The 17804-nt window shown below is 38.2% G+C and overlaps 1 protein-coding gene across 1 annotated transcript; it reads left to right on the top strand.

Moving 5' to 3' along the window:
- The first annotated feature begins 16106 nt into the window (after positions 1 to 16106).
- On the top strand, positions 16107 to 17446 carry LOC119519539 (zinc finger protein 558-like). The gene is given in 2 exon segments (XM_037817230.1): positions 16107 to 16661; positions 16663 to 17446. Coding segments are annotated over 2 exon segments (1113 nt in total). The 5' UTR covers positions 16107 to 16332.
- Positions 17447 to 17804: the final 358 nt, after the last annotated feature.

Raw genomic sequence — 17804 nt, 5'->3', positions numbered from 1 at the left:
AGCTGTGGCCCAGCAATAAAAAGGGTTTTTTGTCTTTTCTTTCTCTCCAACTCTTTATTTTTTTAGTTTTCAATAGTCAATCAGAGCCATTGGAACTCAGAGTTCAGCATTACCCTAGGCAAGGGAAGAAATAAAATTGTCTGAGAGTAACTAGTCAGGTTAAAGAGCTAATTACCTAAAGGGTGGATTTTTAAATAGTCTCTACTGGGACTGACAAAACTTGAGGGCTGTTGGAAGACCTTGAAAGGGGATTTCTGTTTTTCTTCCTTCCCTTTTTTCTTAAACTATTCTAAGTAGCTCATTACAGAATGCCTCACATATTTGCAAGTGGCAGCTGGACCCAGACAAGAAAAGAGTTAAGATAGGTCTCACAGACAAAGCAATAAGTCTAGTAGGGAACATAATTCCCTAAAGGACATAAATTTCCCAAAACAAGGGGATTAGGGAGTGCTTGTTAAGAAAACTCAAATCCCAGAGGTTGGGTAATGGAAACAGCTTCAGTCAGCCATGCCCCTGGCAGGGAAAGGGGCTGCTGAGACTTAAAGTTACCACACATCATTACACTGATAATAGATACATGCTGAACAGGATAGGAAAAGTACAGAGTCTAGAGGCTTAAAAGGAGGGTCTGACCACCTTCAGAGTCTCATCCTCAGGGAAACTTCATATGGATGGTACTTTCTTCCCGAGACCTGGGTATGTCTGGACTGGGAAAATCCAATTGGGGTTGATCACATATGGGGGAGATCCTCTCACAAAAAGGTTACATAGAGGCAGGGCAAGAAACAGAAAAAAGCTGAAAAATTCTCATCAACTAAACAGAAGCTTTGTTAGATGTCTAGAATAAGTTGAACAGAATACCAAAGAATAGATAGAGAACAAAGCCAACCAATAAGAAAATGCTAGGTAAAAGAGGGAACATGAGCTCCAGAATAAACTAATAAAAATATTCAGATGCCTAGACAGATAAAAATGATGAGCCATTCTAGGAAACATGAAAATATGGACCAGCCAAAGGAAAAACCTAACACATCAACTGGGATACAAAAATTGAAAAAACTAATTAAAGTTGTTTGAGAAAATCTTCTAAATCAAATTAATGAGCTGAAGGAAAATGTGGCAAAGAGATGAATTATGTAAAGAAGACACTGGATGACCAGAAACAATAATCCATAAGCTTGAAAAAAATGGCATAACTTATGGGAATGAAATGCACCATAGAAGAGATGAAAAACACAATGGAGACATACAGCAGCAGTCTTGGAAAGGCAGAAGAAAGGATTATTGCACTGAAATCCTACACACAGATGACCAGATAGGGAAAAGAATGGAAAAATATGAGCAGGTGCTCAGGGAACTGAATGACAACATGAAGTGCAGGAATCTACATGTTATAAGTGTCCCAGAAAGAAAAGAGAAGGGAAAATGGGCAGAAAGAATAATAGAGGAAATAATCACCATAAATCTCCCAACTCTATGAAAGACATAAAATTAAGGTTCAAGAAGTACAGAGTACCTGAAACCAAATAGATCCCAATTGACCTACTCCAAGATACTGATCAGAATGCCCAATGCTGAAGACAAAGAGAGAATTTGGAAAGCAGCCAGAGAAAAATTGATCCATCTATACAAGGAAAGCTCAATAAGATTATGTATGGATTTCTCTGCAGATACTATGGAGGTGAGAAGGCAGTGGTATGATATATTTAAGATACTGAAAGAGAAAAACTGTAAACCAAGAATTATATATCCAGCAAAACTGTACTTCAAAAATGAGGGTGAGATTAAAATATTTTCAGACTAATAGACACTGAGTTTGTGAGTAAGAGACCTATGCTACAAGAAATCCTAACGGGAGTGCTACAGGCTGTTAGGAAAAGACAGGAGAGAGAGTTTTGGAGAATAGTGTAGAAATCAACACTATCAGGAAAGGTAAAAGGGGAGAGAGAAAAAAATAAGACATGACATATAAAATCCAAAAGACAAAGTGGTAGAAGAAAGTACTGCCCTTACAGTAACTTAACACTAAATGTTAATGGATTAAATTCCTCAATAAAAAGACATAAACTAGCAGAATGGCTTCAAAAAACAGGACCCATCTATATACTGTCTAAAAGAAACTCACTTTAGACACAAGGACAAAAATAGGTTGAAAGTGAAAGGTTGGAAAAAGATATTCATGTAAATGCAAACAGCAACCAGAAAAGAGCAGGGTAGCTATATTAATATCAGACAAATTGGGCTTCAAATGTAAAATAATTAAAGGCGACAAAGATGGACACAACATATTAATCAAAGGGACAATATATCAAGAAGACATAACAAACATAAATATTTATGCACTGAGCCAGAGTGTCCCAGCATTCCTGAGACAAACGCTGACAACACTGAAGGGAGAAGTAGGTACCTATACAGTAATAGTTGGAGAATTCAATACACTGCTTTCATCAGTGGATAGGACACCTAGACAGAAGATCAATAAAGAAATGTAGATGTTGAATTTTATGATAAAGAGCTAGACCCGATAAATATTTATAGAACACTACACCCCACAACAGCATGATACACATTATTCTCAAGTGCTCAAGGAACATTCTCTAGGATAGACCACATGTTGGGTCAAAAGCAAGTCTCAACAAATTTTAAAATATTGATATTATATACACCACTTTCCTGGATCCAATGGAATGGACTTGAAAAATCAGTAACAGGCAGAAGGTCAGAAAATTGAGAAATGTATGGAGGCTAAACACCTCTTTAACAAGTGGGTAAAAGAAGAAATTCCAAGAGAATTTAGTAAATATCTTGAGGCAAATGAACATGAAAACACTACATATCAAAATTTATGCAATGCAGCAAAGATGGTGCTGAAAGGGAAATTTATTGCCTTAAATGCCTATATTAAAAGAAAATAAAGAGTAAAATTGAAGAATTAATGGTTCACTTGGAGGAACTAGGGAAAGAACAGCAAACTAACACCAAAGCAAACAGAAGGGAAGAAATAACAAATATTACAATCTAAATAAATGAAATTGAGAACAGGAGAACAATACAGAGACCACTAAAAGCAGAAATTTGTTCTTAGAGACAATTAATAAAATCAGAAGACCCTTAGGCTAACATATAAAAGAAAGCAGATGCAAATAAATCCAATCAGAAATTGGAAAGGGAACATAACCACTGACCCCACAGAAATAAAGGAGATAATTAGAGGATACTATGAGTAATTGTATGCTAATAAACTAGGCTATATGAAATGGACAACTTCCTAGAAAAGAATGAACTACAAACATTGACTAGAGAAGAAATGGAACACCTCAACCAACCAATCACAAGTAAAGAGGTTGAGTTGGTCATCAAAAATCTTTCAAAAAAGAAAAGCACAGGACACCAATCAACCAAGAAAGAATTTGTAACAATCTATTCAAACTCTTCAAAAAAAAATTGAAGAGAAGGGAAGTCTACCTAATTCATTCTATGAGTCCATCACCCTAATGGTAAAGTCAAACAAAGATACCAATAAAAAAGGGAAATTATAAACCAATCTCTTTAATTAACATAGATGCAATAATCTAAACAAATTACTTGCAAATTGAATCCAACCACACATTAAAATAATACACCATGACAAATTTGGATTTACTCCTGGTATGCAAGGCTGGTTCAACACAAGAAAATCAATTAATGTAATACACCACATCAATAAATGAAAGCGGAAGGAAAATATGATCATCTTGATCAATGCAAAAAAGACTTTTGACAAAATTCAGAATCCTTTCTTGATGCAAGCACTCAAAAGTATAGGAATACAAGGAAATTTTATCAATATGACAAAGGAAATTTATGGAAAACCCACAGCTAACAACTTGTTCAATGTGGAAAGCCTTGACCTATCATTCTAAGATCAGGAACAAGACAGCCCTTTATTGCTCAACATTATACTGGAAGTTACAACTACAGCAATTAGGCAGGAAAAGAAACAAAATCCATCAGAATAGGAGAGGAGGAAGTGAAACTTCCAGTTTCTACATAAAGAAAACCCAGAAAAACCTACAGAAGAAGAGGATCTAAGATGGCAGCATAGAGAGGAGGGGAAGCTAGTTAGTACCCCTGGAATGACAAATAACCAAGAACAACTAGTGAACAATCCAGAATAACTGTGGGGGGACAAACATGACTATCCACTCATCATACACCAACCTGAATTGGGAGGAATGCCTGAGATCACAGCAAAAATCTGTAAGTAAAAACTGGATCCAAGCTGGTAGCCCCTCTCCCCACAGCCAGAGCTGCAAAGCCTCAAGGTGCTAGAGATAAGCTGTCTCCCAGCAAGTGAATATAGCTCAGCTGAGCTCCAACTGGGTTTTTCATTAACAAGCATGGACTCCTCGCTACAAGCTATGAATCCCCAACAAGCAGATAGAGGCTTTGGGTGATGACTGACCTTGGAGAGCCAGAGGGTGGGCATGGAAGGGCCCTGAAGGGGGCTTTCAGTCCCTGTTTTGGCTCAGTGGAGGAAGCCTCAGCCGTTTTCTCTTCCCAGCACTCTGACCCAGACAAGGGTGGAGATAGCACAGGCAGAGTCTAGTCAAATGTTAATGACCTTTCCCTAGGGGGGTTATCTTCCCTAAGAGGAATGGGGTGGGGCCCAGCTCTACCACCCACCTTCCATTCAGAACCAGACCCCAGATCCTGGGGGAAAAGAACAATGCACCACACCTCCTTACACAAGTCTGGAGTTATAGGCTGACAGGCACCATCTGCTGGGCAGAAAATCACAGTGAGCTGAGGCATCACAGAGTGTACCAATTTTCTAAGACACACCATCAGGGAAACTGCATACTGAATATTTCTTCCTTCTGGAAGCTGAGCTCATTCTGGTCTGGGAAAACCTGATTGGGGTAACCAAGGAAACCATGCCTAGACAACAGAAAACTACAAACTACACTAAGAAAAAAAAGTTATGGCCCACGCAAAGGAACAAATGTGCACTTAAACTAAGGTACAGTAATTGAAACAACTAATAATAAGTCAATTCAAAAGGTTTGGAGAAGATGTGGTGAAAGAGATGAACCATATGGTGAAAATACTGGGTGCACATAGGGTAGAGATTGAAGGTTCAAGAAACCAACTGGCAGAGTCTGTGGAGATGAAAGGCATGGCACAGGAGATGAAGAACACAATGGAAACATGCAATGGTGGATCTTGGGAGGTGGAGGAGGATGCTCTGGAGCTGGAGAGCAAAGCACCTGGAAGCCTACACACAAAAGAACAGATGGAGAAAAGGGTGAAGGAATATGAACAATGTCTCCAGGAACTTAAGGACAAAACAAAAAGAAAGAATGTGTGTGTCATTGTTGTCCCAGGGGGAGAGGAGAGGGGAGGGGGGACAGAAGCAATAATAGAGGAAATAATCAATGAAAATTTCTCATCTGTTATGAAAGACATAAAATTATGGATCCAAGAGGTGCAGCATACCCCGAACAGAATAGGTCTGAATAGGCCTATGCCACAAAACTTAATCAGATTATCAACTATCAAAGACAGAGAGAGAATCCTGAAAGCAGGTAGAGAAAAGCAATCCATCACATACAAAGGAAGCTTATTGTTTTCTCAATAGAAACCATGGAGGCAAGAAGGAAGTGAGGTGATATATTTAAGATACCGAAAGAGAAATACCACCAACCAAGAATCCTATATCCAGCAAAACTATCCTTCAAATATGAGGGAGAGCTTAAAATATTTTCTGACAAACAGACAATGACACAGTTTGTGAACAAGATACCTGCTCTACAGGAAACACTAAAGGAAGCACTGCAGACAGAAAGGAAAAGACAGGAGTGAGAGGTTTGGAAAAGAGAGATAGTAGCACAGCAATGTAAGAACACTGAACAAAGATGGCTGTGAGTATGGTTGAAAGAGGAAGGTTGGGACCATGTGGGACACCAGAACAAAAGATTAAAGATAAAGACTGGGACTGTGTAATTCAGGGAAACATAGGGAGTGCAACAATTGTAATAAAAGGTACAAATAGGTTTTTATGTGAGGTAGAACAAATGAATGTCAACACTGCAAGGTATTAAAAATAGGGTGGGATGGGGGAAATACAGTAAAGGCAAACTAAAGACTAATTTATAGAAACATTGTATTATTCTTCCTTTAATATAACAAAGGCAATATACCAAAGCTAAATGCATATGTGGAGAATACAGGAAGGGTATAGGACTCCTGGCATTGGTGATGTTGTCTGACTCTTTATTCTACTTTAGGTTAATGCTATCTTTCTTTTTCTTGCTTTCTAGCTGTAAAGTTTTATTTTTTGTTGTTGTTTCATCTTTTTCTCACTTTATTTCTCTTTTCTTTTTCTTCTACCTCTGCCTTCTTTGACTCTTCCTCCTTCTTTGTGGAAGAAATTGAGATGTCCTTATATAGATATGGCAATGGTGCTGAATACATAAATATGTGACTATTCAGGGAACCAACAATTGTTTACATAGGATGGAATATATGGTTTGTGAGAAAACCATCTTAAAAGAAATGGGTTGATGGAGAAATATTGAGGGCAGTATACTGAGTGAAATAAGACAGACACATAAAGGCAAATATTGCAGAGTCTCACTGATATGAACTAAGTATAATATGTAAGCTCACAGGCATGAAATATAAGTTACCAGGATATAGAATGAGGCTAAAGAATGGGGAACAGTTGCTTATTATGAACAGAATGTTCAACTAGGGTGAACTTAAAAGTTTAGAAATGGACAGGGGTGATGGTAGCATGTGAAAATAACTAACAGTTCTGAAAAGTATGTGGAGGTGGTGGAAAGGGTAAGCTTAGAGTCATGTATGTCACCAGAAGGAAAGTTGGAGGTTAAAAGATGGGAATGTATGAAACAGTGAATCTTTTGGTAGAAAATGTCTGTGATTAACTATATGAATATTAGAAATCTCTCACAAACTAGAAAAAAATGTATGACACTATGACTTGAAGTTAATAATAGGCATATAGGAAAAATATATATACCTATTGCAAACTATATACTATGGTTAGTAGTAGTATTTTAACATTCTTTCATCACCAGTAACAAATGTACTATACCAAAACTATGAAACAATAATGGTGGAGGTGTGGTTAGGGGTATGGGAGGATTTGAGTTTCCTTTTTTTGTCTTTCTTTTCTGGAGTAATGAAAATGTCCTAAAAATTGAAAAAAAAATTGTGTTGATGGATGTGCAGCTGTCTGATAGTACCATGGACAATTGTACACTTTGGATCTTTGGATAGTTGTATGGTATGTGGACAATCTCAAATATATATATAAAAGTTAATCCATTTCTGGAATTTTGTATAATGGCAGCATTAGCAAACTGGAACACCACCTTTAAAAGAGGATGAGGATGCTCTTTATGCAATAGTATAAAACAATCTCCAAAATATATTGTTAAGTGAAAAAAGCAAGGTAAATGAAAATGAGAAGAGGATGCTACCATTTGTGTAAGGAAAAAGGAGAAAAAAGAATATAAGTTTATATTTGCTTGTATATTTGTATAATCCCTGAAAGATGCACAAAAACTAATATTGTTGGTCTCCATTATTAAAGGACACATGTTGAGGAGATAGTCTCAGAGAAAATCTCTCATCTGTGTCCTTGCATGTTATACTAAGAAGTGGGTTCATCACAATCAAGGGGGATGCACATTTTTGTGGACTTTGATACATAAATCCAAAACACTTTCCAAGGGCTAAAATTTAACCATTAAACCAACCTAAATGCCAACACAAGGGAACAAGGAGATAAATCTAGAAGGAGAGTCATTCCACAAGACAACTCAATTTGCCCCTTCCTTGTGAAAGGGTATCATGAAAAGAAAAAGGGCAACTGTTATTGATTGAAACAGCCAATCAATCAAATGGAATTTGTGGTCCTAGATTGGATTTTGGTTTAGACATTTTGGGAATAGTTGGGGAAATTCAACTATGAACTGGGTAATAGATAAGGTAAAAATTTATTGATGTGGAAAGATGGGGATTGTAAATAGAAAAATGCAAGTTACAAAAGAGCATGTATACTCCAATTTTATTTTGGTAAAGAAAATGCATATGTATAGAGGAAATCTAGAATATGTGCTAAGATATTAACAGTGGTGATAATCCAGTTGTTAGAAATTTGTTTTTTGTTTCTTATTTTGCCTATCTGAATTTTTTCACCTTCTACAATGCATTTTGGTGTTTCCGTAACAGGAAAAAATAAAAACTGACTTGTTTTTTCTTTAAAAAAACCTACAGCAAAGCTAATAGAACCAATCAATGAATAGAGAATATGGCAGGGTACAAGATCAACATGCAAAAATCAGTAGTTTTCCTATATACAAGTAATGAGCAACAGGAGGAAGAAATCAAGAAAAGAATTCCATTCACAACAGCAAACAAAATAATCAAATATTTAGGAATAAAATTAACCTAGGCCACAGAAGATCTATACACAGAAACTATAAGAAACTGCTGAAAGAAATCAAACAGTAGAAAAAAAATAGAAGTACATACCATGTTTATGGATTGGAAGATTAAATATAGTTAAGACATCAATTCTACCTAAACTGATTTATATATTCAACATGATACCATTTAAAATCACAACTTATTTTGCAGAAATAGTAAAACTATTAAGCAAATTTATTTGGAAGGGTAGTGTGCCCCAAATAGCCAGAACTATTTTAAGAATGAAGAATGAAGTGGAAGATCTCACACTACCTGACTTTGAAGCATACTACAAGGCTACAGTCATCAAAACAGTATATTACTGGCATAAAGATAGATATACCGACCAATGGAATAGAGTTGAGGGCCCAGAAACAGATCCTCTGATCTATAATTAGAAGAGACAAAGATGTACACTACATATTAATCAAAGATAAGGTAATCAAGCCAAAGCAACTGAGACAGAGCAGCCTCTTCAATAAATGGTGTTTGGAGAACTGGATATCTATTTCCAAAAGAATGAAAAAGGACTCCTATCTTATACCTTATACAAAAATTAATCAAAATTGATCACAGACCTAAACACTAGTGCTAAGACCATAAGACTTTTAGAAGAAATGTATGGATATATCTTAAAGATCTTGTAATAGGAGGTGTTATCATAGGCCTTACACCCAAAGCGCAAGCAATGAAAGAAGAAATAGATAAATGGGATCTCCTCATAATTAAACACTTTTGTACATCAAAGAACTTTGTCAGAAAAGTAAAAAGGCAGCCTAGGCAATGGGAGACAATAATTAGAAACCGCACATCAGATTAGAGTTTAATATCCATAATACCACAATATGGCTTAATATCCATAATACATAAAGAGATTCTAAAACACAAAAACATAAAGGCAAACAACCCAATTTAAAAATGGGCAAAAACATGGAAGGACACTTTTCTGAAGAGGAAATATGAATGGCTCAAAAAGAAATGAACAAATGATATCAACATGGTAACATAAAGAGCTACTGAAAACTCTCCAGATAATCTATGAAAAGAAAGGAAGATTCTGAATTGTTTGAAACCGTGGAGGAGGATATAGAAAGTAGAAAGACTCTGAAAATGCTGAATTGAAGAAAGAAGAAACATCAGGTAGGAATTTTCCATTGCAGACCAGTCAGTTTTCTCCCCTCCCCTCAATTGTTATCCATGTGAGAAAGGCACAGAAACAGCAGATGGGAACCCTCCCCCCAGGGACACAGATTGTCAAATCTCACAGCAGTGAAAAATACCTAACTGTTTGAAGACCTGGTGGGCAGGGGAGGACATTTCTAGGCCCAGATCAGTGAGGGACAAAGAGACTGAGACCTGGACAGAGATGCATTTCTAGCCCTTGGTCTGAAAGACCTTTCCCCATCCTTGAGGGAAGCAGCATCTGGCAACTACCATTTCCTTGCCTTGGAGACAAATATGGCACAGTCAAATGAAGAAACTAACATTTCAACTAAGATTTGGTAGTTGAAGCAAGAAATTATAAAATCTTTTAAATCAAATCAATGAGGTGACAGAGAATGTGACAAAAGAGATAAAGGAAACAAAGAAGACACTGGGTGATCATAAGGAAGAATTTGTAAGCTTGAAGAAACAAATGGGAATGAAAGGCACAACAGAAGAGATGAAAAACACAATGGGGACATTCAACAGCAAACTTATAGAGGCAGAATAAAGGACCAATGAGATGGAGGACAGGACATCTGAAATCCTGCACACAAAAGAACAGATAGGAAAAATAAAGGAAAAATATGAACAGGGTCTCAGGAACTTCATGACAACATGAAGAGCATGAACATACATATTATAGGTGACCCAAAAGGAAAAGAGGTGGGAAAAGTGACAGAAGGAATAATAGAGGAAATAATCAATGAAAATTTCCCAACTCTTAAGGAAGACATAAAATTATAGGACCAAGAAGCACAGCATACCCCAAACAGAATTGATCCAAATAGAACTACTCCAAGACACTTACTAATCAGATTTTCAAATTTCAAAGACAGAATTCTGGAAGCAGCAAGAGAAAAGCAACCCATCACATACAAGGAAAGCTCAGTAAGACTAATGGCAGATTTCTCAGAAGAAATCATGGTGACAAGAAGGCAGTGGTATGACATATTCAAGATACTGAAAGATAAAAACTGCAAACATGAATCCTATATCCAGCCAAAGTGTCCTTCAAAAATGAGAGAGAGTTTAAAATTCTACAGATAAACTGACACTGAGAGAGTTCATGAACAAACCTCCTCTACAGGAAATACTAAAAGGACTGCTGCAGACAGATGGGAAAAGACAGGAGAGAGAGATTTGGAGAAAAGGGTAGAAACAAAGATTTCAGGAGGTGGAAGGAGGGTGGAGATTGGACATTTGATGTTGGAGTATAGGGTGTTCTGGAGGATTGATTGTGTAGATCTAGAGATGGACATCACAGTGCTGGGTAATGGTAGCACAATGTTGTGGGTACACTGAAAGAGGATGACTATGACTATGGTTAGGAAAAGAGTGTTGGGGGTCTGTGTGATGCCAGGATGAAGGATGGAGGATGAAGACTAAGGCTATGTAGCTTGGTGAGATCTAGAGTGGTCAATGAGTGTGATTAAATGTACAAATATAAAATGTATTTGCATGAGGGAGCAGCAAGAAGAGATGAAGTTGTGAGGCATGCAGTGAAGTGAAGACCATGAGAACAGTGGATTGAGTGAAATAAATCAGAAATGAAAAGACAAACATTATAATGACTCACTAATATGGGCTAATAGCAATGTGTAAACTCTGAGAATTGAATCTGGGAGCATAGGTTATGAGGATAAGGCTTATACAGAGGTTCCTATATTGTAAGCCCTTACAGCAGTAACATTTATTCATGAACTGTATCAGTGATTTCTAAATTTTGAGATTCTGAGCTGTTTGTGTGTGATGTGGTCAGTCCCTGGAGCCTTGGGTGTTTGTGTGGCACCTGGGACTCAAAGCCAGTGTTTGGAAACTGAGTGTTGGCATCACCCCATGAATCAACTGTTAAAGAGGCTGAAAAGATCAGACTCTGATTGAAGACATGTACAAAATGGGCTTGATTGAGATAGAGGTAGATTTGGTTAAAGGTTATAGGATGATATTGACCATGTCTTAAGACTTTGGCTTCTGTGTGGGACAAAGGAAGAGATGGTTATATGGTGTAGGGTCTATACTTCCTGTTGCACACTACATAATTTAACTTGTATGGTCCATTTACTCAAATGCCACAGTTCCATGGAACCTCAACTAGGGACTGAGAACTTGGTGTGTGCAGGTTAGCATGAAGCCCCAGTGCAGCCCAGAGTGATTTAGGCAGAATAGAGATAGTATTTGCAAAGCCCCCTTGAGGGACTGTGAAAAATTGTGGAAGTGTTGAACTTCCCCAGCTGGGGAATTCCTGGTACTCTTGCAAGCATTGGGGACCACCAGCTTGGTAGGTCAAGCACTTGATCTTGGGGCTTGCCCTTATGAAGATTGTTACTGCATAGAAGAGGCTAAGCCTACTCATAATTGTGCCTTAGAGTCACCCCCAGAGGGCCCCTTTATTGTTCAGATGTGGCCTCTCACTCTCAGCCAACTCAGTAGGTAAATTCACTGCCCTCCACCCTACATGGGACATGACTCCCAGGGCATAGATCTCCCTTACAATGTGGAACATGACTCCCAGGGATGGGCCTGGACCCTATATCATGTGATTGAGAAAGACTTGTGGACCAAAAGAGGGAAGAGAATTGAAACAAAATGAAGTTTCAGTGGCTGAGAGATTTCAAATGGAGTCGAGAGTTCAGTCTGAAGGTAACTTTTTTGCTCTATATATATATATATATATATCCCTTTTTAGTTTTTAGTTTATTAGAATAGTTGGGGGAAATATCTGAAACTTGTGAGATGGGGGTAAGGGAGGTTCTGGATGTTCTTTTTACTTTTATTTTTATTCTCATTTTCATTTTTTTTGGTGTAATGAAAATGTTCAAATATTGATTGTGGTGATGGATGCACAGCTATATGATGAAACTGTGAACAATTGTTTTACACTTTGGATGATTGTGTGGTATGTGTATATATTCCAAATAAATTTTTTTTAAAAAGTAAGTGAGAAGGGAGGAGAGTTATGGAATGTTTTGAGTGTTCTCTTTTACTTTTGTTTTTATTCTTATTTTCATTTTTATTTTTTGGAGTAATGAAAATGTTCAAAAATTGATTGTGGTTTTGAATGTACAACTATATGATGAAACTGTGAACAATTGTAAACTTTGAATGACTGTATTGTATGTGAAAATATTTCAATAAAATTACATTAAAAATAGAAATGAACAGATGCTCAACTTCCCTGGCTATTAAGGAATTGCAAATCAAAACCACAATGAGCTATCATCTCACACCTACTAGAATAGCCATTATAAATTTAAAACAGAAAATTACAAGTGCTGGAGAGGATATGGAGAAACAGCACACTTATTCACTGTTGGTGGGAATGTAGAAGGTGTAGCCACTTTGGAAGGCAGTGTGGTGCTTCCTCAGGAACTAAATATAGAATTGCCATATGATCCAGGAATTCCATTCTCAGGTATATACTCAGAAGAGCTGAAAGCTAAGACACAAATGGAAATTTGTAAACCTATGTTTATAGCAGCATTATTCAAGATTGCCAAGAAATGGAAACAGCCCAAATGTCCACCAATGGATGAGTGGATTAACAAAATGTAGTATGTACATATGATGGAATATTACACAGCTATAAAAGAGAACAAAGTCATGGAACATATAACAATGTGGATGAACCTTGAGGACATTATGTTGAGTGAAGTTAGGAGGAAACAAAAGGACAAATGTGGTATGGTCTCACTAATATAAACTAATATTAATGGACAAGTTTGATAGTTAAATCTGAGGTGCAGGTTATCATGAGACAGAAAGAGTTTAGAGATTGGGCATTTGATGCTGAAGGAGTATAAAATGTTCAACAGAATTGATTGTATCATTCCAGAAATGGATAGCACAATACAGTGTGATGGTCCCACAAAATTGTAAGTACAGTGAACAAAGATGTCTGTTAATAAAGTTGAAAGATGAAGGCTTGGGGCATGTAGGATACCAGAAGGAAAGATAGACAATAAAGATTGGGACTTAGAAACCTAGAGTGGTCAATGATGTTGACCAAATATACAAATATAAAAATGTTTTCACATGTGGGAGAACAAATAAATGTCAACATTGCAAGGTGTTGAAAAATGAATGGCATTGGGGAAAAATATAATCAATGAAAACTAGAGTCTGTAGTTAAGAGTAACAATGTATTATGCTTCCTTTAATGTAACAAAGGCAATATACCAAGGCTAAATGCCTATATCAGGGGGATATGTAAGTTGTATGGGATTCCTGGTGGTAGTGTTGCTGTCTGATCTTATTATTTTATTTTATTTTTCTCTCATCTTTTTTATTCTTTTTTTTAATTTTTCTGGAATAATAATATATTCAAGTGCTGATTGTGTAATGAATGCACAACTAAATATTGATACTGTGAACAATTGATTGTACACTGTGGATGATTTTATGGTATGTGAATGTATCTTTATAAGACTTCAGGGAAAAATAAACAGGGATACAAGTGCTGGAGAAAATGTGGAGAGAAGGATTTACCTATTCACTGTTGGTGGAGTTGGTAGAATGGTGCAGCCAATCTGGAGAATAGTGAGGTGGCTCCACAAGAATTTATGTTTGTTGGTGCCATAATGTCTGGCAACCTCATTATTGGGTATATACTTGGAAGAACTGAGAGCAGAGATACTAACGAACATTTTCACAATGGTGTTTATGGCAGCATTTTTCATGCTTTGCAATGCAGGGTGGTAGCCTAAGGGTGCATCCACTGATGAACAGAATAGTGAACTGTGGTGTAAACATACAATAGAATATTGAGCAGCTGCAAGAAGGAATGAAGCTGTGAGACATGCAACTAGGTCAATGGATATTGAGGACAGCATTTCAGTGAAATACACTAGAAATGGAAAGAAAAACATTAGAAAGCCTCACTAATATGGACTAACTGTAATGTGTAAACTCTGAGAATTGAATCTTAGAGCTCAGGTTATCAGGGGAATGCTTATTAAAGGTCCCTAGACTGTAAGCTCTTACAGCACTCACATCACTTCCTGAGTTGTAATGGTTATCTCTAAATACTGAGATGCTGAGCTCTTTTGTGTATAACCTGGTTGGTCTCTAGAACTTTGGGTATCTGTGTGGCATCTGATATTCAGAGCTAGAGTTTGGCAAATATGAATGTCAGTATTACCTCATACAACAACTGTTAATCAAAACTGAGCAACATACCACTTTTTCAGACTTCTAGGATAGTGTTCTGCTGAAAGTGTATTTCTGTCTCAAGAAAGTCCACAAAAGTGAAAAAAATCTATTTGACCCAGCATCCAATACTAACCAACATACAATTTTCACTGAATTCTACTTGAAAAAAGTAGGCATCTAGTTCAAGAAAATGCACAGAAATCAATGAAACACCTACTTCACTCAGTTTTCAAAATTAAGCCTCTTACCATTTTCTCAGTCCACCATGCTAGGAATTGAATGGAAGTGTGTTTCTGTCTCAAGAATGTGCATAGACACGAATAAGCAGCTAATTTACTTAGTTTTCCAAACAAAGCAGCATACTATTTACACAGACTTCTAGGTGAGTGTTCAGTTAATGTTCATTTCCAGCTGAAGAATGTGCATAGAAGCCTAGGAAACAGCTATTTCATTCAGTATTCAAAAGTAAGCAAATTCAAGTTTCACACACTTCTAAGTGACTTTTTTGCAGAAAGGCTGTTTCTGGCTCAAGAAATTGCATAGATGTGAATGAAACAGGTATATAACTGTTTTCAAAATTAAGCAACATAACAGTTTTGCACATTTCTAGGTGAGTTTTTGTGGAAATTGTACTTCACTCAAGAAAGTGTGTAGAAGACAATGAAACTGGCTTCTAGTTTGCTTTCCAAACTAGGTAACATAGTTTGGAAGAATTCTAGGTGAGATCTCTTCTGAATGTGTGCTTTTTTCCTAAAGAAAGAGATTAAAAGCCAAAGAGGTGGTCTGATCTCCGCCCGGGGCTGCTCCAGCCGCAGGGCCCAGCCTTATACTCCAACTAGAGTATAAACTTGTATCCGAACCAAGCTGGGGTACGCAGCCGCCGCCCACGCCAGACGCCTCAACCTGGAGCTTCAACCTTAGCTCTCTCCGCGGCCGCGGGGCTGAAACCGGAAGCGGAAGTGCCGGGCGGCAGCAGCGGGTGTATCCGCGGATCCTGGGGAGCTAATCCCGCCTTGTCTCAGTACTCGAAGGTCAGCGCCTTAGGCCTTGCGTGAGGAGCGGTACTCGGTGAGCCGCGGGCGGGCTGGGGCTCTTGTCGGAGTCCAGAGATGGGAGCGGGCCTCGGGCATCCACCTTCCGCTGTTTGGCGTCCTTCATGGGATTCACGTTTCCTCCTCTGGGGCCTCAGGCTGTCCACTCAAGTCAGCCGGTGATTGCTTTTGCCTCCCGACTCGGGGCACTGCTGCCTTCTCCTCCTCAGAGAGCCCCCATCATCCTCCCTACCCGTGGTCCTTACCCAGGGTGATCCTTCCCCCCAGAAAAGAAAAGCATCTTTCAAGCTCAGATTTGTTTTGAAACTATCCTCAAGTTCCACCTCTCCTCACTGATTCTGGATTTCTGTATGACCAGATCCCTATCCTGAGTATACTGAGTGGAAATAAGAAGAGAACATCTCAATCCCTGCTGCCCTCTCCAGAAATTTACTGGTTGAATCACAGGATGGCAGCCATTGTTCTGTCACCCACTTGTGCTCAGTCTTATTCCCTTTACCCAGTGTTGCATGAGAAAGGATCCAGAGAGGACAAAGGATTGGCCAACTGGTATCAGGACTTGGTGACCTTCAAAGATGTAGCTGTGGAGTTCACCCAGGATGAATGGGCATTACTGAACCCTTCTCAGAGAACACTTTACAGAGATGTGATGCTGGAGAACTGCAGAAACCTGGCATCACTTGGGAATCAAGTTGATAAGCCCAGTCTGATCTCCCAGTTCGAGCAAGATGACAAGGTATCAGGAAAAGAGAGAGGAATTCTCTCAGGTACCTGTCCAGGACAGGAGTCACTTTGGAGTGAAACTCAATGAATGTAATCAGTGTTTTAAAGTGTTCAGCACAAAATCTAACCTTACTCAGCATAAGAGAATTCACACTGGAGAAAAACCTTATGACTGTAATCAGTGTGGAAAATCCTTTAGCAGTAGTTCTTACCTTACTGTTCATAAGAGAATACACAATGGGGAGAAACCCTACGAATGCAGTGACTGTGGGAAAGCCTTCAGTAATCCTTCATCCCTTAGACTGCATGTGAGGATTCACACTGGAGAAAAACCCTATGAATGTAATCAGTGTTTTTATGTCTTCCGCACTAGATGTATTCTCAAAAGGCACAAGAGAGTTCATACTGGGGAGAATCACTATGAATGTAATCAGTGTGGAAAGGCCTTTAGCACAAGCTCCTCCCTTACTGTGCACAATAGAATTCATACAAGGGAGAAACCTTATGAATGCCATGACTGCGGGAAAGCCTTCAGGAAGTGCTCACATCTGACACAGCATGTGAGAACTCACACTGGAGAAAAACCGTATGAATGTAGTCTGTGTGGAAAATCATTCAGCAGTAGCTTTTCTCTTACTGTGCACAAGAGAATACATAATGGAGAGAAACCCTATGAATGCAATGACTGTGGGAAAGCCTTTAATAATCTCTCATCTGTTAAGAAACACTTGAGAACTCACACTGGAGAAAAACCCTATGAATATACTTATTGTGGAAAATCCTTCAGCAGTAATTCTTACCTTTCTGTGCATAAGAGAATACATAATAGGTCGGTATGAATGTGGTAACTGTGTAAAAGCATTCATTGATCTCTTACCATCAAATAACTTGAGAAAAATCACAACTGATGTATTAAATATCTGTTGCTGCATAAAAAGTTAACCCCAAAACCCAGTGGCTTCAAACAACAAACATTTGTCTCCATTACTGTAGGTCAGGAACAGTTTAGCTATATGGTTCTAGCTCAGGGTCGTTTATGAGGTTGGAGTCAAGAAGATGGCTGGAGCTGCAGTCATCCAAAGATATGATGGCTGAAGAGTCCACTTACAAGATGTCTAACTCACATGTCTGGCAAGTTAGTGCTGGTTGTTGATGACCAGCTGGCCTCAGTTCCTCACCACATAGATCGCTCCACAG

This window comes from Choloepus didactylus, chromosome 23, assembly GCF_015220235.1.
Source record: "Choloepus didactylus isolate mChoDid1 chromosome 23, mChoDid1.pri, whole genome shotgun sequence".
Lineage (NCBI taxonomy): Eukaryota > Metazoa > Chordata > Mammalia > Pilosa > Megalonychidae > Choloepus > Choloepus didactylus.
The sequence above is the reverse complement of the archived record's forward strand: the minus strand, read 5'-3'. Positions and strand labels throughout refer to the sequence as shown.